The sequence below is a fragment of the Acomys minous genome (genome assembly GCF_964271855.1).
Source record: "Acomys minous genome assembly, chromosome: 17".
Lineage (NCBI taxonomy): Eukaryota > Metazoa > Chordata > Mammalia > Rodentia > Muridae > Acomys > Acomys minous.
Genome location: NC_140500.1, coordinates 19,955,356 through 19,972,971, shown reverse-complemented (window position 1 = coordinate 19,972,971; position 17,616 = coordinate 19,955,356). Strand labels below are relative to the sequence as shown.

The 17,616-nt window shown below is 47.7% G+C and overlaps 1 protein-coding gene across 1 annotated transcript; it reads right to left on the bottom strand.

The window, feature by feature from the left end:
• Positions 1-220: 220 nt before the first annotated feature.
• KCNA1 (potassium voltage-gated channel subfamily A member 1) lies at positions 221-8,136 on the bottom strand. Its single transcript, XM_084766700.1, has 2 exons — positions 7,997-8,136; positions 221-7,620 (listed from the first exon to the last, which is right to left on the bottom strand). The coding sequence occupies exon 2, from the start codon at positions 7,087-7,089 to the stop codon at positions 5,602-5,604; it is 1,488 nt and encodes a 495-aa protein (XP_084622826.1). The 5' UTR covers positions 7,090-7,620; positions 7,997-8,136; the 3' UTR covers positions 221-5,601.
• Positions 8,137-17,616: the final 9,480 nt, after the last annotated feature.

Sequence of the window (17,616 nt, the reverse complement as noted above, 5' to 3'; positions counted from 1 at the left end):
AACCAACTTGTGAGCTGATTGTCAAAACACAAACCCAGAACCCCTCTTCAAATGGCAGCAACTGCTGACCAGGCCCCGCCTCCAAAAATGAGGTCACTTCCTGGCATCTACCTTGAGTCATCACTGTGTAATTTAAATAGACCCCAAAAACAGAGGGTATGAGCAGAAGCCCCCCCCAAAAAAAGACCAGTTAAAGAAGACACAAAACACAATCAAGAGGTTCCATGGTAAGATCCTTAAAAATTATCTTTAATTGATGCCAAATATGAACAGATCATGAAGTGACAGAACCAAGTAAAATTGCATAGATGAAAACTATGCGCGTCATTAGGTTCTCCATTCGAAACGCTCAGTATCCTCGACCCAACATGGTAAACGGTTAGGGCAGGGCAAGCGCAGAGGAGACGAGATGAGAAATGTCCTTAACTCAAGGAGTAAAGCAATTGGCAAAGCCAAGAAAATAAAACAGAACTTCTTCAGCTTCAATGGTTTGTTGTCCTGAGGGTGCACTTCAAACGGATACTTCTTGAGCTCAGTTTGTAGCCCAGGAATACTTTATCTTTAATCTTAGAGGTATGTCACAGAGTCCATGTCACCCACTTATGGTCCCTACACAGTGCGCTGAAGAAGAAAGAGACTTCTGCGAGTTTGGGGAAAGGGGGAAACAATTTACTACTTGGTGTATCCTGCAAGGGCTTTTGCGTTTTATTTCCTTATTCCTTTTCTTCTTTTTCGGTTACTTAGGGGAAAGCAACTTTTATAGATCCTTTGAAGTCTCACATCACAAATTCCCTGGTAACCTGCCCCTAAATGAAAATCGCTGTGACTAGGGTTGACCTTCTCGAAGCTTTCCTAAAGGCAGCAGTGCCCAATGCTTCGCTTACACATCGGCACTCCCATGAGGCAATGCACAAAGAGGCTGCCATTTGATCCCAAGGCTTTTAACCTTAAGTCTATGCCCTGAATTAGTTTGCACAGTGGCCCAAGGTAATGGAATAGTTTTGGTTAACAATTCAGTTCCTGCTTGCTTCTTGACAAAAACTGCAAGTTATGTACATTCCTTGAAATTTTACCTGAGTCATTCTAGACACGTTTGCGTATACCCTGAAGTCCCATGCTATAAATGTAAGTATGACTGTACCACCCTGTAGGTGAGAGTCCACTGCCTGAGATAACAGTTCAACCTAGCTTGTGCTGCTCCTCAACGTCTGCTTTGTTTGTCTTCTCAAAATGAATAAAAATATCAGAAGGCTTCACTCTTTGCTTGGAAAGGGCTGGAAGATAACGTGGTTGTTTGGCAGTTTATACTCTTTCTAACAATTTTAGACTATGGATGGTTACCACCCACCAATCCTCACCATTCCCAGGAATAAGTCATTCCTGGAAGAAAATGGGGGAATTGCCTTCTGCTAATGTTCCCTTTCTACTTTCTGTTCAATCCAATCTACCAAAGAAGAAATTAAAATTTAAAGTTGCTTTTAAAAAAAATAAACATGTGCTTTGAGGCCTCCTATATTAAGCATGAGGGTTGGAAACTATTTTTTTTAAACTGATTCTTTTAGACACTAATTTGAAAAACGTGTAACTACACCCAATATGAAGAAAGTCCTTTATGGGTTGAACCTCATTTCTGCTTAAGAAAATGTGTTTCTCAGCCACCAGTCACACTGCTTCTTCTCTAGTCTCAAGAGCATCAAGGCTGTGGTGAGCCCGGTTCCACCTCAGTGGAATGTAAACCCACCACACACACTTTTACTTTAGAGAAATGACAGTCCATTGACTACAATGTGGGAGAATGGCTGACCTGTCGCTCTGGACTAATCCAAAAACCCACTCCCAGTGAACAAATGTCATTGAGCTTCAGGATTCAAGTCTCAAAGGGGAGTGGGGTGCAGGGTGTTGTGCACAGATGGAGAAGGTGGGGGGAGAAAACCCAAACCAAACCAAACCCTGCCCTGGCTATTGTCTGTCTTCTAGAAATCCGAGGACAGAGGAAATTAATATCTTTGGTCTCTCTGATTCACATCACTTGAAGTAAGTCAAGCATTTCAGAGATTCTGGGATGGCTAATAGCCACAGGGTGACCTGAGCCTTCCATGGGTACCCTATGGAACTAGGGCCCTACATGTTGGAAGAGCTGGGCTATGGCTATCCGTGCATCAGAAGTCTTCTCCTTCCAGAGAAAACAGGTATAAGCATCAGGACATGAGCTCTCAAGGCTCAGTACCTAAGAAGGGGATGAAAGGGCAAAAACCTGGGAAAGGGAGTAATGAAGCGGACCAAATGAGAGTCATTCCTTAGTAGGCAGTTTAGTTAAGTGCACCTTCAGGTCTACAAAGACATTTCAGCACATTACAGTGCAGGGGTAAGAGCTTGGTCAGAGGTCGCATGCCTATGCTACACAGATAATCCCTGTACTCCTTGTCATCACGCTCACCGCAGTGGGCGACAGATGGATAACCAGCATCTGTATCCCCCATCCGCTCCAAAGTCATAACAACAGCACATTCCCCCCAGCCCCAGGCAGACCACTTCACCACGGGCAGCACTTTTGTCTTGTAACATATACAGAAGATTCAACCTGTCCGGGGCACCACTACAAGAGGCAGGCCAAGTGTCCAGGGGCTGGCTGCCTCGTCTTGGCCTCATTGCCTCATCCTCTAACTCGTCCATCCCGTAGTACTCAGTGGATTATTGCTGTTGACAGAGTTCTGTTGTGTCCGAGATCTCAGAGTCAAAATAAAAGTTCAAGATATCCCTGGAGACTTTGGGGGGGAGGAGCTGGCATTTTTCTCCCAACTAGAAACTTGCAAGTACATAAGAGGGAAAGATCAGAGTGATGATCTAAGGTTCAAAGAGTAGGCAACACATGGGAGGGCTTAGTACCCTACAGTCAGAGGCTGGGCAGTTAGTTCTTGGCACCTCAGCTTCTAGGACATGTGTTGTGTTCACCCTGAAGACGCAGAAAGGTTGCACAGAGGAAGAAAACGCCCATCTTCTTTCAGTCGAGCTAGACAGCCTGGATGTCCTCACGGATTCTTTTTTGATGGTCCCACTTCTAGTCTGAAGACTGGAGGTGGGGTTGGGGTGGAGATGGAAGTACCAGGGAAGATTCCAGAAGAAGCCAGGCAAGCACGTAAGGCAGACAGTAGTAGGCGGCCACATGCTTTAAAACAGGATGAAGGGTCCCCTACTCCAGTGTCCTTTAAAAGGCAATGGATACCTCTCCTCTGGTGTAAAGCTGCTGGACCCCAGCGCCTGTGTGGTATGACGATCTTTCATCTGGACATGGGGTCCCCAACATTCTCTGCATTCAGTGGCTGGGGCAGCAGCAGTCAGGTGGTCAGCCAGTAAAGTGACTTCCAAGAGGGACAATCGTAGGAACATCACAGGAACTATCTATAGGAGCTTGGCCTGGGTGGCTGGCCTATGCAAGGTTCACTGTGAGATAAAGGTTCCCATGATTCACAACAATACCCCCCAAAGACCAGACTATTGGAGATCTGCAAAGTGCTATAGCTGACAGGGAGATGGGGAGGGGAAGGGACCACTGAAGCTGAGGAGGCTTTGTGTGTCCAGAGTGGCCTTCCACATTCCCAAAGACGTTTCTCTTGGCTTCCGATAAAGAAGAAGCAAAGCAAAGCAAAACAAAACAGAACAGAACAGGTTTACGGTCCGTGTCCAGTTCAAAGATGGGTCTCAGGTCATATCCAGGGTCAGGCTGCCAAAGAGACCAAGTCCAGTAGATGGCCAAAGAGACAGCACCTGCTTTCTCTCTCTTTCTCTCTCTCTCTCTTGTTTGGGGCTCTGAGGGTGGTGTGGTCTTCTCACAGTGGTGACGTGAGAGTGTGAGGATGGAAAAAACAAACAAAACAAAAAGCAAAAGGTCTGTGCCCCAGCCCTTCCTCCCTTTTGTTAAATAACATCCCAGCTGAGTTACAGAGGCACTTTCTGCAGTTGACTGTGGGTACAGATAAAGGCACTAAGCAACTATTAAATCAATTGGCTGAGTTTCTTCAGGGAGCCTCAAGGGGAGGGACGAAGTCTCTATAGACTCCAAATCATGACTGCAAAAAGAAATCAGCTCAGCTCTGGGGGTGCATAAAGAGATAAACATTATCACTTACATCCTAAGAATGCACCAAAAAACCATGCAGTATTGCACCTTTTTTTGTTTGTTTGTTTGTTTGTTTGCTTGTATTGATATTCAGCTAGAAAGAATGCTTGTCTTAGGTCTATGAAATACCTTGATGACTTATTTAGTTTTCCACAGTTTTCCTTTAAAGGATGGGCATGCTGGTCCTCTCTCTGCCTATCCCTACACAGAAGCTTGACATTTCCCTGAGCAAAGGCAGGAAAATTTGACGGGAGTGTACCCCACCTCCACCCCCACCCCATTGTTTCTTTTGGGCCTTTCATCCCACAGACTTGTGTAATTTTTAGTATTTTATCATTTTTTTATTACTGAAATCATGCATTAATTAAGTCAAGGTATATCTTAATCAAATAGGCCATAATGCTAAGAGAACATGCTTTGAGCTCCGAAAAGGGATTGTTCCCATGTGACTAATGTATGTACTTAGATACAGTACTTTAGTTGCTAAGAAGAGTTAATAAGTGAAGGAGTGCACTTTTGGTGAATGCAAATGAAAAAGGGCCTATATTTAGAAGAGTCAATTTCAACGTAAGCTTATTCTCTATTGTCTGGGTTAACTTTCTCAGCATGCGATTATAAAATAAATGTTATCAGACTCAAACATGCTTACCAGTTAACTCTTGTGCTCTTGCAATAAGGAGGGTAAGGTTTTACATCCACTTCAGAAGGTCAGGGGTCAGGGTGCAGGATTGGTGAGAAAAGACCTATATTTGGATCATCTGCAGTTGAGAGAACTTTAGCAGCCCTACAGATGAATCAACTCATTTAATCAATTTACCCTTTTCTAGAAAGAATAGACTGAGTTAAGGAGAAAGGGGCAGATGGAAAATCCCAACAGACTGGGACCAGTAACAGATTTTTCAAGGTGCTTTCTGAACCAGTCATAATTAGTCCGGATTTTGTTTTGCCTTGTATGCAATTCAGTTGGTCAAAATAAAAGCTTTTTTTTTTTCACTGACCACTGAGACAGTTACAGAGTGTTCCACATGGTACACTATCTGAAATGTGCTGTGCGGTTTTGCAAAGATTTTAGAATGGAGTCCCATGCAAATTTGCCTTTTTATATTCCTAAGTGGTCATCTGATCTTTAGATTAAAAAAAAAAAAACAAACTTAAGTCAAAAAATTAGAAATATTTCAGTACAAGGAAAGCATGAGCCATATTTCACACAAACTACTTAATGGACAGCATTTAAGCCAGTTTTATAAAATACTCTTTCTTTTCTCATTTTTGATAAAATGAAAATAGTTGGGATTTTTATTTTTAATGGATCTTGAAAGCTTCGGATTTGCCACTCCCCAAATTCACAATGCAACAATGCATTGACAGTTAAATAAAGCATTCAAAGACTAACGTTTTTTAGTAAAGTATCTACAGAGTGGGACCAGAGTCGCCAAGGGGGAGGGGGGTCGTATTGGGGCTTTTGCTTGCTTGCCTGTTGCTTTTTAAACATCGGTCAGGAGCTTGCTCTTATTAACGCAGTTTTGATCAGCTGTGGTGCAGTTACCAGTTCTGATATTAGCCTGTCTGTAATGGGCTATGCTATTGTTCATATCCTCTTCAATCTCCATGTACTCGGACTTGCTGATAGTAGAGGAGCTGCGTCGGCTGACGTCACTGTCAGAAGCTAAGTTAGGAGAGCTAACGTGGAGCAACTGAGCCTGCTCTTCCCCCTCAGTTTCTCGGTGGTAGAAATAGTTGAAATTGGACACAATGACAGGTACGGGCAGGGCAATTGTCAGCACACCAGCGATGGCACACAAGGAGCCCACGATCTTGCCTCCAATTGTCACAGGGTACATGTCACCGTATCCCACAGTGGTCATGGACACCACCGCCCACCAGAAAGCATCGGGGATACTGGAGAAGTGCGACTCAGCTTCTTCCGCCTCGGCAAAGTACACTGCGCTAGAAAACAGTATGACCCCAATGAAGAGGAAAAAGATGAGCAACCCTAACTCCCTCATACTAGCTTTGAGGGTCTGGCCCAGGATCTGGAGGCCCTTAGAGTGGCGGGAGAGTTTGAAGATTCTGAACACCCTTACCAAGCGGATGACCCTGAGGATGGCCAGGGAAGTGGCCTGCTCGCCCTTCTGATTTCCCTCCTGCTCAGCTATCTCCGTGCCCAGGGTAATGAAATAAGGGATGATAGCCACAATGTCGATGAAGTTCATGATGTTCTTAAAGAAGTCCGTCTTGCTGGGGCAGGCGAAGAAGCGCACCACCAGCTCAAAAGAGAACCAGATGATACACAAGGTTTCCACAATGAAGAAGGGGTCTGTGAAGATGTTGGAAGTATAGATGACTGTGGTGTTGTCGATGCGGTGGATGGTGCCCGTGAAGTCCTTGTCATCCTTCAGCTCAGGGAGAGTCTCCAGGCAAAAGATGACTATGGAGATGAGGATGACCATGACGGACACGATGGCGATAACCCTGGCAGGCCCGGAGCTCTCCGGATACTCAAAGAGCAGCCACACCTGGCGCTGGTACTCCTTCTCCGGTAGGGGGCGCTCCTCTTCCTTGATGAAGCCTTCATCTTCCCGGAACTTCTCCATGGCCTCCTCGCCCAACTCGTAAAATTTGATCTCCTCAGAGAACATGTCCAGGGGCACGTTGACCGGCCTGCGCAGGCGGCCCCCCGACTGATAGTAGTAAAGGATAGCATCGAAACTGGGACGGTTGCGGTCAAAGAAGTATTCGTTCCTCAGGGGGTCAAAGTAGCGCATGCGTTTCTTTGGGTTGCCCAGCAGCGTGTTGGGGAACTGTGCCAAGGTCTTGAGCTGCGTCTCGAAGCGCAGCCCGGAGATATTGATCACCACGCGCTCGCAGCATTCGTGGTCGTCGTGGTCGGCCTGCCTTGGGTAGCTGCCATCCTGGGGGTGACCCGGAGCGGCCGAAGCCTCGTCCGCATTCTCCCCGGACATCACCGTCATGATGGAAACAGGGTGCAGGGGTGGGAGGCCAGGAGAAAGCCTGAGGTGTGAAGGAGCGAGGGAGGAGGGGTGGGGGGGACCCGAACGCCCCCCCCACCGGAGAGTGAGTCTCCCCCACGCTCACAGGGAGAGGCTTCAGAGCCAGTAGGTTCAGAGGTCTGCAACTTTGCTAGTTATCACTTCCCCGCTCCTCCACTCTGCCTTTTACCCAATTTGGAAACCCCTCCGCCTGAGGGCCACCAGTGAGGTTTTTTTCCCCCTAGGCTTGGGTTTTGGAGGTGTGCTCTGTGTTCGTGTTGGCGTGTGGGGTTTTTTTTTTCTTCCTGCTCTGATTGCCTTAACGCACACCTGGCATCGTTTCGGGGCTCGCCCCGGCTCCCCTCCCTTCCAGCAGCCCTCCTAGGACCTGGTGCAGTTCCAACTCAGCAGATCCCCAGGCCTGTCACCCACTTTGCTGCTCCTTGGCTCTGCCCCCTCCTACCCCTCTTCGCCTGCCGCCTTCTAAGCTCCCAACGGGGCGATCGATGGACGCTGCAGAGAAATAAGAAGTGATACGAGGGTAGAAAATCAGAAGCATTCCAATGGGACGAACCTACAGACACCGAAGAGCACAGACTAGTAGCTTTTGTAGAACACACTGGACTTTTACGGGGGGGGGGGGGTTAGCACACACTCACAGACAGACACACAACAGACACCCAGAAATCCAAGTTTGGAAATCTTCCATCCCACTTTCCCCAATGCCCAAGAGCCGATCTGTTTACAACTCCGTTAAACTGGAGATCGGAAAAGCACTTAGCGATAGATACTGGAGGAGCTCTGGGTCCCGGGCAGCAACCCCTCACCCTCTCAGCCTGTCACCGCAACCTCCACAGATTCTGCAGCCCCGAACTGGGGAGCTCCCTACCTGGCGGGCCGGCTTGGCGCAGGGGCGGTGCTGAGTCGGCGGAGAGTCGGAATGCGGCAGGTCGCCTTTGCAGCAGCCCGAACCAGCAGTGGCCACTACCGCAGCAGCATCCGAGAGGCGCCGGGCCCCTCGTGGTCCGCGTCCTTCCCTTCTCAAGGGTCCGGTCGTTGTATTGAGCAGCTACGAAGGAGACGTCCGTTCCCTACCCCCATCCTCACTCGGCGTAGGCAACCTGAAGACGTGGTCCTCTCCCCTGTGCAGGGAGTTCCGGAGGATGCCGGGTGGAGAAGCAAAAAGGCCACCTTCTCCCGAGTCACCCAAGCAAATGGCGATAAGCAGCACTCTCGCCCCCTCCGAACACTACCGGAGCCCTTGATTCGATCCCGAGGGAGGCGGGCGGCCCAAAGCCTGGCTCTACATGGCTCTCGGGTAACCTGCACTCTCCGCACCACCGCATGGACCTCGCTCCGCGGCACGCCGGGAGCCTTCAGCAGCTCGGAGTGGGGCTGGGAGCTTGCGGCCGCAGGTCCGCTTGGTCCATTTCTGAGCGCTGCAAGATCAGCAGAAACCTGAGAAAGCGCCTGGAATGCGGAGCAGCGATTGGCCCACCCGGGCGTGGGTTGGGGAGGGCGGGGGAGGGCAGGAGCGAGGAGGTAGATGGAAAATATGAGGGGGTGGTTTGGCAGAGGGGGGTTGTCATTCAGTTCCTATGCTTGCCAGCACTGCTTTTCTTCTTTTTCCACCCTCTCCTCCTCGAAAAGCCCACCACCAACTCCTCTTCCCTGGTGGCCCGCAGCCCCGCCTACGCACGGTCCTTAGCTGCGCGCGACCTTCCCCGGGAATTTCACATTGGAGATGGTCAGGTCCGACGCAATGCAGGCGGTGATGCCCTGGCAGAACTCCTTGGACCGGTCTGCTTCAGATGCAGTCACACAGGCAATCTTCCTCCTGCATCTCGCTCCTCCGCGCCACCCCGCCCCTCCCCCCAGAGGCCTCCTCTGCCCAGCCCACCCTAGTCCCTCCAACCCCCACGCCAGCCGCACTCCGGAAGGGTGCAGTTTGATAAGAGCGCTGCAGTTGAGGATCCCAGGTTTTCATCCACACTGTGTTACTGGGAGAAGGTGGTGGCAAGCGTTTGTTCCTCTTGACCCTACCGGCGGAGCTGAAGTTTTCTTACAGTCAGAATATTCTGAAATGCAGAGAATGGGGGGGAGGGGGGGAGGGAGAAAGGCATCTTGGTTTTGTGGGTTGTCTGCCAACTTGGTGCTAATTGGGACAAACGTGAGAAGCAAGTCGCCGATTCGCCTCCTACCCTCAGTTGTGCCTCCCTCACCTCCACCCCACCCCCAACCTAGTGGCCCTCGGTCCCTCAGGACCACTTTCTAGGCTCTGGACATATTCGCGCAAGGGTCCCCACGAAGGCCCAGAGCAGCCTGAGCCTGGGACCTGTGCGGCATCCCCAGTGGCGCGGCGTCTGAACGCTTGCTGCTGCACGGGAGAAGGCAGCCAGAAGCTCGGGTCCTTCCACTGCTGCAGAGCCTCTGAGGAGCCCGCAAGAACACAGAGTCGCCGCTGATTGGTTCCTCTCGTAGCCTTGGCACCGCCCCTTCGCACCACCGCAGTTCGCGTCGCCAACCGCCTACACCACCCACCTCTTTACTCAAAGCCAACAATCGCATACGTCCTCCTGGCTCTATTGTGGCTAGTGAAAGGCAGGGGGCTCTGCAAGGATCCCGGGGATAGAGCTAGTTAAATTCCTCCTCCAGATTCAGACCCCTGCATTCATTTCAGGGAAGAAAAAAAAAGTGTTTGTTCTTTCCTCTCCTCCAGATTCCCACCCTGGCTTTTCTTCCGTGAACAGCAAGTTCTATTGCACAGTACTCCTTCTCATCCTAAACTCCATCCAGTGCACTCTGGTCCCTCCACTCCAGAAGCTCCACCGCCCCTCTCCCCTTCGGCACTGATGCTCCGTTGGTTACAACAACAACACAACAAACGAGAAGCTCTGCCATGAAATGTCAAGCACTGTGGTTTGGTGGTCATTGCTGCTGGAATCTCATTGTGAGCCTGCTGCAGAGCACTTCCTGGCGTGTTCTAGCACTGCCCAATTCATAAACTCAGAGTTGTATATGATAGCGCCCTCCACGTGCCTAATAGATATGATTAAAGCAGGAATTGAACCTCCAAGGGAATTGGACAAAAAGGTTTTGAGATAAGAACTCATGAGTCATCAGCTGCTGAGGGTTAGAAGGCACTGAAGTGTTCAACAAAGGTTTGCTGTGCCTCAGCTAAGGACCAGACATGTCCAAGCACTGGGTGACCAGTGACAAGACACACAGCCCCAGATTGCAGGGAGCTCACGTTCAGTAGGAGGCACAGACGATAAATAAATAAACCTAGAATGTAGGTCCATTACTAGCATGGATTCAGGAACAGGAAGTCAGCAACCAGAAAACAGAGACCAATGGATAAAAGAGCAGACTAAAAGATGTATGAACAAATGTGCAGGTCCTAAAGCAAGAAAGCCTTGGGAAACAAAAGCTCACCAGGAACAGAAAGAAATTACCAAGGAAGAAGGTCATGGTGGGTGGGGCATGCAGGGCCCCTTGGCCTGGGAGGAAGAGTACACGGGAAAGGTGCTGGAGGATGTACATGACTAGCAGAATGGCTGGGTTGGGGAGGTCGTGGTTTGTTTGTTTGCTTTCATAGTTGTTTGAAATGCTATTATATGGAAGCCCAGGCTGGTCACAAAGTAGAAGCAACTCCCCTGCCTCAGCCTCCCGAGTGCTAGGGTTTCAGACACACAGCAGCCTGCTCTGTTTAGTTTGTTGTTGTTGTTTTAGGTTTGTTTGTTTGTTTTACGTATATGAGTGTTCTGTTTTAATGCACACCAGATAAGAAAATCAGATCCCATTACAGACGCTTTGTGAGACACCAAGTGGTTGCTGGGAAGAGAACTCAGGACCTCTGGAGGAGCAGCCAGTGCTCTTAACCATCTCTCCTGCCCATTTTGTTTGTTTTTAACTTTTACAAATAGTTTATATTTGATTTATTTGCCTGTTTAGTGTGTGAAGGCACACATACACTGTATGCGGAGGTCAGAGACGAGTTTAGGATTTCTTCTTTCCTTTTACCACGTGGATCCCAAGAATGGAGTATATAGGTCATCAGGTTTGGTGGCAAGCCTCTTTACTCACAGAGTCACATCACCAACCCTGCTTTGGGTTTTTAAAAGATTACAATAATTATTGGAAGGAAGCGGGGGAACTGGCGTGGCCCACATCAGAAGCAGTGCTGGCTTAGATGGGAGGGCGTGCTGGGAAGATCTTGAAAGTGGCTTTTTCACAGGGAGTGGAGCTGGGATGTGGGGAGAGAAGGCTTTCAGCAATGTCCCCTAGGCTTGTGGCCCTAATGACTGAACTGGTGGTAGCATCCTATGCTAGAGTCTGAGTCAGTTTCTTCCCATATGGATGTGAAGCCTAGAATGTTCTACGTGCCCCTCTTATCACCTGGTCACATTTTCCCCTCCACCCCCCACACCCTTCCAATCTCCACTGAAGACAATATCAGAAGAACCAGCTCGGCCTGACCGCCACACTTTGCTTCCATGGGCTTGCCACACTAAAATGAGTGGAACTGGATCCCCCGCCCCAAACTACAAAAAGGCCCCAGAGAGCCCAACAGCCACCTGGAAATAAATTATTGCCTCAACAAACCAATGGGAGCCAGCCCCATAAGAGAGGCAAGATGGCAAGGAGCTGGAGTGAATTTCTCTGCCTTTGTTCTTTGGAAGGTCGACCAACCCTGTGGTCCAGCGTTAGCCTGGGCCTCTGTGTTCATGAAACAATCCCCACTTGGTAGCTTGTTCCTTTGCTTCATATCCCTACTCCTCAGTCTCACTACCTGGGATCATAGCATCCACTACATCCTTAGCACTTGGGTCTGTCTCCGGTAGTATTTCACGGGACCCTTCGCTGAGGCTGGAGAATGAAAGCTTATTTGGGACGTGCTAAGTTTGAGATGATTGTAATATGTAATATATTATATAATATATTTTCTCATATATATGAGAAACCCACTGTACCTAGCCCCATCTCTCCGACTTATGTGTGCTCAACATATATAATATATACATATAATGTATATATAATTGAGTCTCTGAACATAGAGAGAGAGGAAATGTGTTTGCATCTTGTGCTCCAGTATGCTCTAATGCCAGGAGGCCAGGAAAGAAAGAAAGAAAGAAAGAAAGAAAGAAAGAAAGAAAGAAAGAAAGAAAGAAAAAGAAAGCACCAGAAAATGGTCAGCTTGTGCCTGGGCAGCGTAAGCAAGGAGAATGAGGGGATTTCTGAAGTCGGATGGAATCTGTGTTTCAAAAGAAGTGGGTTCAACCAAGTGTTGCGTGTCATTAACAGAGTAAGGAGAATGAGCAACTTGGAACGAACTGGCAGCTTTAGAAACGTAGCGCCAAAGAGAAACCGAGGGAGAGACAGTAACAGTCGGTAAAACCAAGTCTTGAGTTTTAAAATCCAGAGACACAGAAGAGTGAGGTGGTGGGCTGAGGAGGAACGGGAGGATAAGCCCTTATGAAGAGATCAGCGCTATCACGAGACATTTTGTATGCTAATGGGAGTGATTCAGGAGAAAAGGGATGGTTGTCGATGCAGAAGAGAAAGATTAGAGCATGTAATTGAGAGGAAGAGGCAGAATGGGACCTAAGATGGAAATAGCACACTGGCCTTGGGAGAGGACAGGTAGTCCACGGGAAGAGGGAGGGCCGTGAAGGAAAGGTGGGGAGGCGCACGCACCGTAGAGAAAGGTGACTGAATAGATCTGGCGGTAGGCATTTTGGACAGCACATCCACCATCATCAGAAAAAGTCTACTACTTGGGAAGCAACTATTTGCTGCTTGGGAGAATAACAGAGCCTGGGTCAGGGAGTGAGGGGAGCAGTGCCAGGGCTCCCTGTGGTGAGGGCTGGTGCAGTGAGGCAATCCTTCCTTCCCTGCTTGTTTGACAGAAACTTGGATGCGAGCTGACATAGAATTAGTCCTGCTGATCTTTATGGGGGGGGGGGGAATGTGTAACTAGTTCTAAATATAGCCTCCTTCTTGGGGTTGTTTTCTTAAATGTCACAAAGTGGCAGTAAAAAAAAAAGTTGTCTCGCCAGGGAGGGGTATTCCGAGGGCTCACCTCCACCCTGCCGAGGGCAGTGCCACCAGCACGGGCATCGCCAGGCTCTTTGAGCTTCCTCTATAGGCATAGCTTCCGGGAAGTACTGCTAGGCCAGTGGTTCTCGCCCTTCCTGATGCTGAGTCCTTTCAACAGAGCGCCGCATGTTGTGGTGATGCTCCCCCCCCCCCCCCCGCCGCCAGCCATAAAATTATTTTCATTGCTGCTTCATAATTGTAGTTCTGTTATGTTATGAATTGTAATGTGACTATCTGTTTTCTGATGGTCTTGGGTGACCCCTGCGAAAGAGTTGCCCAACTCCCAAAGGGGTCATGAATCATAGGTTGAGAAACACTGCTCTAGGCAGAAGGTCCTATGGGCTAAGGTAGAACAGAGTTGTGTAAAGTTACTAGGGGGTCAGAAAGAAACTGAGGCTAAGATGACAGTGAGCAATCCTAGGTCTTCCCTTTTACTGGCACTTGTGACTGCCTTGCTGAAGGCCCTCAAGTCTTATGGGCCATGAAAGAGAGCTCCTTGTAGAGGGAAGGCTCTGTTTTCCTTACAGGTTAATCTAGTATCAAGGGGAACCAAGGCAGGAGCTTAAGCAGAAACCATAGAGGATTGCTGCTCATTGGCTTGTTCCCTCTGGTGTGACAGTGGCTGTTATTCTTCATCCCAGGCCCACCTGCCCAGCGATGGTACAACCCACAGTGGGTGAAGGTCCTTCACATCAGTCACCAGTCAGGGAAGTGTCCCCACAGACACGGTCACAGGCCAGTCAGATGCAGGAGACTGCTCAGCAGTTGATGTTCCCTCTTCCCAGGTATGTCAAGTTGACAACCGACAGAAGCCACCACGGTTACCTAAACATATGATATATCCCTCCTTTGTTTACCAATAAGGAAATGAAATTTTCCATGCATAAAATGTGTTGCCTGTATCACAGGCCATTGTGAGAAATCAGATTCTGATCAGTGCCTGGTACCAAGTTCATGATCACCAAAACATCTTCCAAAACAGGAAGTGCAGTAAGGTCAGGAAAACCAGCCTGTTAGACGAGCCTTTAATTTCCACTCACTGAGACAACACGCTTCCAAAATATTCAAGGATCAGAAGGAAAATCAAATGCTAGCCTTGTCATTAGTTGTTGTTGCAGGTAGCTTTAACATTTAGCCACATCATAGCACATGATGCAGGACTGTTTGAACATATGCTGAAATGTGTGTATTTGTTATTTATAAACATGCATTGTATATTTATACTTTGCAGTATATTTATTATTTGACATATGTCTCTATGGTATATATGGTATAGATACAGACATGACAGCACTGGGCAGCTGTAGTCTTTCAGAAGCAGATGAAACAAAACCTATGACGGGCCTAAGTCTCTGCCTAGTGGCGCTTTCTATAAAGCCTACAGAGAAAAAGAACCCGAGAAAACTTTGGTGACCTCACCAAGCCTGATAGTGGACTCTGCTGAGGCAAAGATGAGCAGAAATCCTGAGGGAAAGCATTAGAGGAGAAGAGGCTACTAAGAGAGAAGATCAGCAAACACCTACAGGGCACCCGTGTTTACGCTGCCGCCCAATGACAACAGTCTTCTGGCCTGCCTGGACACCAGGCATGCGTGTGGTGTGCATATATACAGCAGGCAAAAACTAAACAAAACAACAAAACAAACACATGAAACAAAATAAGATATAATAGACCTTTAAAAATAAAAATGGTCAAAAGATCTAGGGAGCTATTTCTGAAGATCACGTGTTTCCATTTATATAAAGTCATGAATCAAACAAATGTGAGCCAGTGACTCCTGCACCCAGGGTGAGGGGATCCTCTGTAGAGTGGCTTATGAAGGTTCTAGGAGCCCTACGTCTCCACTGTAGTGAAGGGCACCCTAAGCCAGTCAAAACTTAGGCATCGATATACTTAAAACCAGCATGTTTTGTTGTATATGAATGATAAACAAATAAGTTCATGTTCAAAATGCTCTGTCACAACTGGAGAAATGACTCAGCAACTAAGAGCACTTGCTGCTCTTGAGGAGGACCTGGTCCAGTTCCCAGCACATATATGGTGGCTCACAACCATCTGTAACAACAATTTCAAGAAATCCATTAACCTATTCTGGCCTCTTTAGGCACCAGGCATGTACATGAAGTAGCCGCACATATGCAGAAAAAGCAGTCTTTTAAAGTTTTACTTATTTATTAAGTATACAGTGCTTTGCCTGCATTTACATCTGCATCCCAGAAGAGGGCACCAAATCTCATCATAGATGGTTGTGAGCCACTCTGTGGTTGCTGGGAATTGAACTCAGGACCTTTGGAAGAGCAGGCAGTGCTCTTACCCTCTGTACCATCTTTCCAGCCTGACGCAGCACTTTTATACATAAAATAAGAATTAAATAATTAAAAAAAAACTTGGTCAGAATGGTATATTGAATTTTATTGACCTACAGAAGCATCTTAGGAATTTTAGTAATTTGGGGGAGTTTAACTCATGAAGACTTTTTATTTTATTTCATTTCACTGCTTTATTGCCTTGGGATTGGTTTATATTCCACACTTATTCCTGATCTTAGAGAGAAAGCACTCAGCCTCTTTTTTTTTTTTTCCAAACCATCGGTGGGTTTTTGTTTTGTTTTATGCTATTGACAGGTTAAGGGAGTTCTTCCTTTCCTGGAAAGATTTCTTTTGTTTTGTTTTTACACCCATCATGAATGTCTATTGAATAGCCTTCCTGATTCTGTAGAGAGTCTACTGTGAGTCTCCCAACACTGTAAATGGAAGTAGCTTGAAGAAACTACTGCGAGGAGTCAGTAGAAGGAAGTGTACGTTTGTACAAGGGCTGGAAGGACGTTCTGCCTTCCTCAGACCACTGGAGCAGAATCAGAGCAAGAGATGTGATGGTTGGGGGTCAACTAAAAATTGCTTTTGAGCATTTGCAGTGCTTTGATCATTATGTCACCCATCAGAGACCAAGCCAGAAGCCCTGAACTCAAGGTCAAATCTAGCTGTGGAAACAAAGAGAGGGATAATCACCACACAGTGTAGCATAGATGTCAAGGGGTAGGTGGACGCGTGCTAGGAGGAGTTGTCCCCTGCCTGGGATTTGCAGGTGAGAGAATACGTCTCAGAGAAAGTAACCAGACAGCAAGAGGAACACCAACAGCGGAGTAATGGGTATGGTGACTGAAGAGTCTCATAAATCAAAACAACAAGACACTTGGAGGTTTTGCTACCTAAGTGAGTGCAGGTATGCTCAAACAAACAAAAGGCCGGAAGTTAGGGAGTAGAGTTGGAAGGTAAAGTCCAAGGAAGCAGAGAGTCCAGAGCTCTCAAGAACCACTTCATAAAGCCACCTTTGACTATTGTGGTGGACCCTGATTGGCCTCCTGAGTTTCCAAACAGAGCTCCTTCCACAGAGCCATGTGCCTGAACAAAAGTTCTCTGCTCCAGGGGATCTCATTCAGATGCTCCAGGGGATCTCATTCAGATGCTCCAGGGGATCTCATTCAGATGCTCCAGGGGATCTCATTCAGATGCTCCAGGGGATCTCATTCAGAAACTGATGAACCAGTGCAGCCGAGGAGCTCTGAGAGGATGCATGGTAGAGGTCTTCAAGGAACTATGTCCTAGTGAGGAAAAGGCATAGGGAACTTGTTTTTCTCTATACTCTCTAGATGTCACATCATGATGAGTCATGGCTGTATCCATGCTCTCACCAGCCTGGATGATTAAGCCAGTAGTGATGATGTCATAGCCAAGAGAGGGGGAGAAGCTTGGAATTCAATGACATCAAGAAGCAGATGAATCAGTCATCCATGAGGCCTCCATACCATGACATCTTATTAGGAAGCCCAGAACTATCACTCGTCATGCCATTAGAGCTGATCTCAGTCATGACATTCATGAAGCAATGTCTCATTAAATAGTAACTATTCAACGGTATAGCCCTCTTTGGATAGGTATGGAGCCACAGGCTCCATCTTCACCGCTGCGAGATTAAAACATAAAGGCTTAAATACAGACACCTACAAAATAGTGTGGATATTTACAGAAATGATCTGGATTAAGAAGCTGTGCCAGTTAGAACACGTCCTGGTGATGACTTTAAGAGAGAAGGGGAAGGGAGGGAGGGAGAGAGGGAGGGGGGAGGGAAAGGGAGGGAGGGAGAGAGAATATGTCTTCTGGAAAGGGTGATTATTTTTCCTTCTGCTTCTCCATTCCTCCCATCCTTCATGATGACTCTGCTCTCATCAATTAGGCCTCTTTATTGTGTGTTTCCAGGATGACTACCAGCAAATCCAAGATGACTACCAGCAAATCTACTTCTGTCATAACCCAAAGTTTTGGAATTGGATCTTAGTGAGTGGTCTGGGTTGGGATTATTTACTGAGCCTCAAGCTAAACACTGCAGTCAGGGAGGTTGGATGTCCTGATT

Excerpts from the sequence above, each read along its gene's own strand:
- KCNA1 (XM_084766700.1), bottom strand. The coding sequence starts at position 7,089 with ATGACGGTGATGTCCGGGGAGAATGCGGACGAGGCTTCGGCCGCTCCG.